Consider the following 8936-nt stretch of genomic DNA (forward strand, 5'->3'; position numbering starts at 1 on the left):
TGGTTTTATGATGAAACAAAATGTTGAAGTTGACATGAGCCCTAAAAAAACTCCTGAATGTTCTAGTTGTCAATTTATGGCCTCTCCGCTCCAAATTCACCCTTCATGGCCTTGTTTGGGGTGCTGGAACTGGACCCCGTGGACGTTTCTCCTCTGACAGGGAGCACAGTGTGGAGCTTTGTCACAGAGGGGGCTGCAGGGACACTGAGGGAGGAGGTGGCTTTTCTTCCTGGTTCTGGTGTGTTTTCCTCCATGTTGTTCATGCAGTGTTCAGCCAGCTTGTAGGATACCCTGGGGCATTCACCCTGGTGAGTTCAGCAGTACTCTTACAGGTGGTATCCAGAAAATTCTGTCAGAGCCCCACCCAGCTTCCTAGCCAGTATAAAACTTTCAACAAGCTGGCCAGTGCCCCACCTGGACCCCAGAGGGTGACCTTTAGTGAGTTTCACCAGCACCTCACTGAACTTCTCTGCTAGCCAGAGGACTACAGCCCTTCGCCCTTCAATGAGATCTGAATCTCCATTTGGGGAGGAGGGGAGAGGGCCCTTTTCCAAATATGTTCTTTTCGTGGGTAGTGTAACTCAGTCTTATGTAGTGGCTACTCCTTGTATCTGCTATTCCTATAATTTGAGGAGTTCTTTTAATCCTTTATAGTAGTTAATCTTCTAGTTAATACTATTCGTTAATAATTCTTTATATTAAACTTTCTTTGTTCAAATACTGTATAATTTCTGTATCCTGACTGGACCTTGATTGATACATCGATGTCCAACAGAAATGTATATAAGATATGTCCAAGATATTTCATAGTAGCACTATGGAAATAGCCAAATTGTCCCTCACCAGAGAACAAATAAATCGTAGTATATTTATGCAAGGAAATGTTACGCAGCAATAAGAGTAAATGAGCTACAAATACACACAGCAAAAAGCTGAAATGACAACATCGTGTTGAGCAAAACCAGCAGAAACAAAAGAAATATACTGCATGATTCCATTTGTGTAAAGTGCAAAAGCAGACAAAACTTATCTTTGGTGCCAGAAAGTCAGACTAGGGCTTGCCCTTGGAGAGGGTTAGTGACTGGAATGGGGTACAGAGCTGCTGGAATGCTGGTACTCATTTATTTCCTAACCTGAGTATTGCTTATACACCACTGTTTATGCAAATTCACTGAGCAGTACATTTTTGCTGTTTACGTTTTTAAAATTAGTCAAGTTAAAAATATCATATATTCACGAGGTGTGAATTATTTGACTACGTCAAGCTGATTCATTCGTTCACTGAATAGAAAGTATATGCACATATCATGTACCAGTCACCATGTGTAAGATGCTGAGACTCTAGAGATAGATTAGTTATTTCTGGATCCTGTTCATAAAAAGCTTAGTCTAGAGTGGGAGACCAACATGAAAGCAGATAACTGCAGTGCAACATGATTAATGGATTAGTCAGGTCATGGAGGAGTCCTAGAGGTATAAAGAAGGGAGCGGAGCCATAAGTGGTTCGTTGAAAAACTGATGGGTGCAGTGGCTCACACCTGTAATCCCAGCGCTTTGGGAGGCTGAGGCAGGTGAATCACCTGAGGTCAGAAGTTCGAAACCGGGCTGGCCAACATACTGAAACCCCCGTCTCTACTAAAAATACAAAAAATCAAATAAAATTAGCCAGGTGTGGTGACGGGGACCTGTAATTTCATCTATTCTGGAAGGGGAATTGCTTGAACTGGGAGTCAGAGGTTGAAGTGAGCTGCGATCGCGCCATTGCACTCCAGCCTGGGCAACAAGAACAAAACTCCCTTCACCCACAAAAAAGAAAAGCTACACACAGAAAAGTGACATCTTAGCACAGCACCTTCCTCCTGCACAACATAGAGATATCTACTTGCTCTACTGTCCTCTCCGGTCACCATGAAAGGACGAACAGGAGTTGGCTAAAGAGAAAAGGATATTCCAAGCAAACAGAGCAGCATATGCACAGATAGGAATTCTGAAAGTTACTGTAAACTCAGAGAAGAGAGTGAGTTTATGTGGGTGGAGCCCAGGTAGCCCTAGGGAGAATGACACAAGATAAAACCAAAGAGGTAAACCGAGGCTCGACTGTGATGTTTATATGCTTTCTACTAAGTGTGACTTTTACACAAGGAATCAAGGAACATTGTATAGCTAGACTTCAAAGTCGCCCCTCCCACACAGACACAACAGATGTCTTTGTGAGTTTTCTGCCACAGTGAATCAGGCTTGGTCCTTTGGAATCAATAGAGTATGGTACAAGTGGCACTGTGGTGACTTCAGAGGCCACCATGGCTCCTGCCTTAATATCTTGGAATGCTTGTTCTAGGGGAAGCAAGTTACCACTTAAGAATTCCAGCTATCCTGAGTCCAACATGCTGTGAGCAAGCACAGCCTAAGAGACACTATGTGAAGAGACCTGCCATCTCGGGCATCAACCCTTCAGAGAACTCCAGCCCCAGCCCACCTCTGACTGCAACTTCATGAGGACCCAAACAGAGAACAGAGCAGCTGTGTGCTGAGCACCGCCAATGCACAGAACCTGAGTGAGAAATATAGAATTTGGGCTTTTTTGTTTGTTTGTTTTGCTTTGAATCACTACAGTTTGGGGTGGTTTGTCATGTTGTACTGCACAATTGGAACACACATCTTGGAATAGCAATGGGACGTGAAGATTCTGGGTTTGTTTTTGGAATGAGTGTGGAGGATGGGTTGAAGAACGTTGAGGCTGAAAGTACCAAGATGTGAGGAGGACTTTAGAGAAGAAATGGATGTCAATGGGAATGTAAAAGAAAGGCTGGAATCTAGAGATACTTCTGAGGTGGAACTCACAGGATATAAAGAGCAAATAAATGTGCAGTGGGAAAAAGTGGAAGACCAAAATCTTTCGGGGTTTTTCCTAAAGAGAAGAGGTAGAGTACAATGTTCTTAATAGAAATAAAGGCCTATTAGGGAGGGTAGATAATGAAATGTGCATGCCCTGATGGCGAAGAGTTTATAGGGAAATATTAGTGAGGATTCCAAAGACACTGGAAACTCAGAGGACACAAGGGAGATGGGGCTGTACATAGACATACATGAAGGTTCACTGTTCCATATGGCAATGGTGGAAGCTCCAGAGGTGAAATCCCCAAAAGAACGTTTCGGGGCAATAAAAGGAGGGAATCAATGACGGAAGGAGAATCAATGATGGAATCTCTCTGAAAGGAGAACCCAGAATCTGCATTTTAACAAGATCCCCAGGTGATTAACATGTGCATTAAATTAATACTCATTGCAGTAGGTCAAGACAGAAATGTGGAGGAAGGAAGATACAGAAGTCGTGAAGATATTACAGTACTCGGATCATTTTTTTCTTGTTCAATCACCTAGGCGTGCTTTGGTTTTTATCTGAGATGTAATGAGAAATGTTTAGAACATCCTTTAAGGGCTTCCAAATTCTTGGAGTATGTGGAAAATGAAGGTTTGTGTGATGAGAAGTCACCTCTAATGAAATCCAGATGAAACTCCAGATCAACCTTCCTCTTGGCAGGATTACCTACAGTGGAGGTGGAGATATTATTGCTTCAGCCTCACTCCCAGATAGTCTACTTTATTTGGTCTTGGGTAGAACTGGTGCTACTATATGCATGTATATATACCAGTTATATATATATATGCATGTATATACATGTGTGTGTATATATAAATATAACATACGTACATATGCATGTGTATATATATAACTGATATATATACGTGTGTGTGTATATATACACATATATATACATATATATCTCCTGTGTGAGTCTATTATGCTGCCAGGATTGAGAATCACTGAGAATTCAAGTAAAGCAGTGGCTCTCAACCATGTCTGTACATTGGAATCACTTGAAGAACTTTAAAGATGACTGATAGCCAAGTCCTGCCCTCAGCAATTCTGATTTAATTATGCTGAGGTGCAGCCTTAAAGGTTATCTATTGATATTATTTCTAATCCTAGCTCTTTAAGGTACTCCCTTCCTTTACCTCAGTGGTTCTCAAACTTAACTGCACAATCAAATCACATGGGGGCTTTGAAAACTGCCCATGTCCAAGCACTTCTACTGGCAAAACTGCCTGTGTCAGCAACCAGATCTTTAATGGTGAAAAAAAGGCACACTTCCCTCTTCTTCCAGTGGAATTCTCATAGCAGTTACAGTCTGAGTCATTCAACGTGACCCTTAATTACTCAATCAACAAATGTTTGTTAAGCACATATTATGTACATAAGCTAGTGCTGCACTGCTCTTTATTTGTAAAATAGGTTTGTCCACCCAGCAAGACTTGTTTTTGATGGAAACGTGTTTACACTTCCTTTCTGCTTCCCGGTGTCTACTATAAAAGGTTAGCATTACTGCTCAGTATTTTACCACATCAAATATTTAAGTTGTAATTGAATCCCACAGCAATAGCAAAGTATGTGGTACAAAGCTAAGTAGGATTTTGGAATACTATATTGTTTTTGCTATTTCCTGTGAGACATGAACACTCTGCAGTGTTTCTTGAGATCTGCAACATAGTTCGGAATGCTTTTTCCCAATCCATGGCTGGGAGACCACACTGGAATCATGAGGTACTCGTTATCAAGTGCAGATTACTGGGCCTCACTTTAGACCTACTAAGTCAAAATCCCTGTGTATGGGTTCTAGAAACCTGTATTTTTAGCAAGCACTCCAGGTTCTAATTCTAATGCATTCTAGAATTTGAGAACTGCTGCCTTAAAAAGGTGAGCAGGAAAAAAACTAACATGAATAAAATGCCTACTACCTGTGAAATTCAGTATTTAATGAGCGTCTGCCTTGAGTCTGCACAGTGCTGGCACATTACAATGAATTAAAGAAAGTCCTGGGGCACATGTTCTCAGGATCTCTTGAGAGCCTTGGGTGAGAAAAATTAAAATTAAAAAAAAAAAGGAAGGAAGGAGGTAGGTTTGTTCTTAGAGAGGGAAGAAAAGAAAGAAAGGATCCTTACCCTAGGGTAGCTAACAGGGTCAATTAGTGTGCTGGGTGCCTCATCAAGAATGAGAATATAAAAGCAATATACTTAGTATGTTAGGCTTTTCAGAGACCATATCTTTTAATTCTCACAACCACCAGGTGAGATAGGCATTCTTGCTCCCCTCTTCACCTACGGTGAGATTGAGGCTCAGAGAAGTTGCCTAAGATTCCACCTCAGAACCTCTGAGTCCCACTATTACTAGAGGTAGACACGTAAGTTGAGATGAGTTTCTACTTTCACTTAGTTCAGGAAGCAGAGTTGGTTCAGATGCTAGAACACTTCCAACGAACAGTCACAGCTTTGTAGTTCTAGTGCAGCCGCCACCGGCAAGTTCGTTGAGACACTAGTGGCCAAGTTACTTTCTGCGCTCTGGGCAGTCTCGTAAGAAACACCGACAGCATTGGGACTTCACTTCCCAGCAAGCCCTGCGGCCGCCTATCACGCGAGGCATGCCGTACACCTCGCCCCTCTGTCCTCTCCGGCGGAGCTGCCTAGCGGAAACGGGAACTACGCAGCCAGACGTAAAGGCGCACGGCATCCTGGGACATGTAGTCTGGCCGGTGCCCGGACGCCCCCTCGAATGGATGGGACCGAGGCTGACTGCGAACTACAGCTCCTTGTCGGCAACGTTGGTGTTGGCCGCGGGGGAAGGGGAGACCTCGGCGGCCCCCACTGAGAGCGGCTCTTCAGGACGGTGCGATGTGCTGCGCTGCGGCGAGGCAAGAGGCCGGCTTCCTGGGGTAGCGTTATAGGCGGGCGCTTCCTCTGCGCGCTCCCTCCCCAAGCCCTGCACCGGCCATGCGCCCGGCCTTGGCGGTGGGCCTGGTGTTCGCAGGCTGCTGCAGTAACGTCATCTTCCTAGAGCTCCTGGCCCGGTGAGTGACCCGCTCGGGCCGCACCCGGTCTCCCGGGGCGGGTCGGAGGAAGCCGCGGGTCGGAGGAGGGGTGCCCCCGGGACGCGCCCGCGCCCCGTCCCACCCCGCCGCCCACGGAGCTCGAGGTGGGACGGGACGGCCTGAGCCCCCCAACAATTCGTCCTGTCTGGGCAGCCTGGGACCCCGCTGAGTCCGCTGCTTCCCAAAATTGCGCACCGGCCGCAGTCCCGCCTGACAGTTTCAAAGCATCCCTGCGAGTGGAACACTCAGGGTGTTGCTGTCGTCACCCCTTTTCCACATTCGGGGGGATTAAAACCTGAAGAGTTTTTCACATGACCAGTCCAAGGTTCGCAGATAGCCAGTGTCAGAACCAAGATTCCTTTATCAAACCACTCTCTTCCTTCCCATCCAACTCCAGCTCTTTTTTGGATCCTGTTAAATGGCACAGGCTGGACTTGAGCGAAGTTTTTTTAACTTATAAAGCAGCCTGACTTTGTACATGCTGCAAAGAAAGTTTTATTTTTATTATGACATCCTGCAAAGCATTTGCTTTATTGGTCTTGGAGATGGTTATGAGTACTTTGCCCAAACATACATAAATGATGTGGTAGAACACATATTTATGTCCAGGTGACCCCAGAGTGCTCTTTGAGGTGGCTTGCAAAAAAAAAAAAAGAAAAATTATGTAGAAGATCAGTCCAAGTGACCCGAGAGGGGTCTTTGAGGTCGCTTTGAATATGCAAAGTTCAGTGGATAGAAGCTTTTACGGAAGAGACAACAGGTGGTGTGGAAAAGGCTCCAGGACTAAAAAGCTGAGTGTTGTGAATTTCACTCTTGGCTCCGCCATCCGCTGGCTAGCCTTTCAAGTCAGTAAGCCTCTCTGGGCCTCCTTTTCCTTTCCGTAAAACAATATATAGTGTTATCTAGCTCGTGTTTCAAGTTGAGTATCCTTCATTTGAATTGCTTAAGAACAGAAATGTTTTGTATTTTATAGTTTTTTTGGGTTTGGGGATATTTGCGTATACATAATGAGATATTTTGGGGATGGTACCCAAATCTAAACACAAATTCATTTGTGTTTTATATACACCTTATACACGTAACCCTAGCTTGAAGGTAATTGTATACAATATTTTTAATAATTTGTACATGAATTAAAGTTTGTATACATTGAACTATCAAGCAAAGGTGTCAGGTGTGGAATTTTTTACTTGTGGCATATCAGTGCTCAGAAAGTTTCAGAGTTTTTAGAGCATTTCAGAGTTCAGATTTTCAGATGAGAGATATTCAGCCTGTGTCTCTGTTGATCATCCGAACGATCCTGTGCAGAAGATAGGTCACAAATTATAAACTGTTTTACTGAAGTGGAAACGGTCCAAAGAAGTTAGATGACCTTTCGTTACTTGTAAGTGGTGGAGCCAGAAATAGGACCCGAGACGTCTCAACTCCTAGTCCAATACCTTTTTCAACCTCCCTGCCAGTTTTGACCTGGAGCAGCTCATAGATTTTGGTCATCCAGTTCTTCATGTGGTGCCTACTAGAAGTTTATTTTATTTGATACCATTGATTAAATTATCCCAAAGCAACCAGTTTACTTCAGGTAAACTCTGTGGGGTTAAGTTTTGCTGTTACACAGCTTGAAGTTATATTATACAGAAGGTGTTGATAAAGATCTGTTATTTGACTTGGGAGTAGGTAGTGAGGGATATAAAAGTGAAAAAAAAATTTATTCAACTGATAGACTTTTTTTTTTTTTTTTTGGAGATGGAGTTTTGCTCTTGTTGCCCAGGCTGGAGTGCAGTGGCACCATCTTGGCTCACCCATGTTGGTCAGGCTGGTCTCAAACTCCTGACCTCGTGATCCACCCGCCTCAGCCACACAAAGTGCTGGGATTACAAGCGTAAGCCTCTGCTCCAGGCTGCTGATACACTTTTAAAGGAAGGCCACTTTGGCAACAATTGATTTGAAAATATAAAAAAGTGATATCATCAGGCCAGCCATGGAAATGAAAGAGAATAATGGTATAATATTTGTGTTGAATATGCCATTAAATTAAATCTTGCCAAAGGCTGTATGACATGAGAATATGCAAGCAACTGAATCCCTTGTTTACTAGTTTGTGAGCCCTTGACTGAATTACTTGATCCCCCTGAGTCTGACTCAACTGTCAAAGAGGGTGATGGTGATGATGGTTCTAGCAGTTTTACAGAGTTCTGAAGGATTCAGTGAGATACACACGTAAAGCCTAAAGCACACCTGTAGGGCTTGCCATTCTCTCCAACCACTTGGTTTCAATACAGGTATATTTGTTTTATGAGCTGTTTCTGCAAAGTCATGGACAAATCTAATTTTACAAAATATTTTCATGCATTATAGGAGAGTCTATTTAAAATATTTTGAATAATTTGTAAATAAATCATCACTCATCTTTACTTTTTTTTGTAAATCTGCATTTTTTGCATAAAATGATGGGTTTTGATAAAGCAGTGAGGAGGTGCATTTATTCGAATAATCAGGGGTACCCCAGACTGAATAGAGCGCTTTCCTAACTTGTTTAGACAAGTCGCCACTTCTTGTGTTACAGATCAATAAAATAAGAACTAGTTGAACCAGATGGCCTTAAGGTTCTTTGTAGATGTGGCCTTGGAATTTGTGACTTTATCTTGGGACATCACAGTGGAAGGCCCATAAATTTTTATAGAACAGGAACTGTGCTTTTTGTATTGGCTGCCGTGGAGCCATTAGGTGCCCTAATAAGTAGCAAGTGGAATGCTAAATATAAATGCTAAGTGACTTGCAGGAAGAAGAGGACATTTTAAAAATATATATATATTTTATTGCGTTTTAGATTTTGGGGTACATGTGAAGAACATGCAAGATTGTTGCATAGGTACATACGTGGCAATGTGGTTTGCTGCCTTCCTCCCCATCACCTTTATCGGGCATTTCTCCCCATGTTATCCCTCCCCAACTCCCCACCCTCTGCTGTCCCTCAGAAGAGGACATTTTTTTTTTTTTTTTTTTTTTTTTTTT

At 43.1% G+C, this 8936-nt stretch overlaps 1 protein-coding gene across 1 annotated transcript in view; it reads left to right on the forward strand.

The window, feature by feature from the left end:
* The first annotated feature begins 5465 nt into the window (after positions 1–5465).
* The window catches only part of SLC35B4 (solute carrier family 35 member B4), a 28678-nt gene continuing 25207 nt past the window's right edge, over positions 5466–8936 (forward strand). The window contains exon 1 of the mRNA XM_032275946.1: positions 5466–5903. Within this exon, the coding sequence (XP_032131837.1) occupies positions 5827–5903 (77 nt within the window). The 5' untranslated portion in view covers positions 5466–5826. The remainder of the gene's footprint in view (positions 5904–8936) is intronic.

Source organism: Sapajus apella, unplaced genomic scaffold (assembly GCF_009761245.1).
Source record: "Sapajus apella isolate SASKATOON/1434 unplaced genomic scaffold, GSC_monkey_1.0 scaffold7, whole genome shotgun sequence".
Taxonomy (NCBI): domain Eukaryota; kingdom Metazoa; phylum Chordata; class Mammalia; order Primates; family Cebidae; genus Sapajus; species Sapajus apella.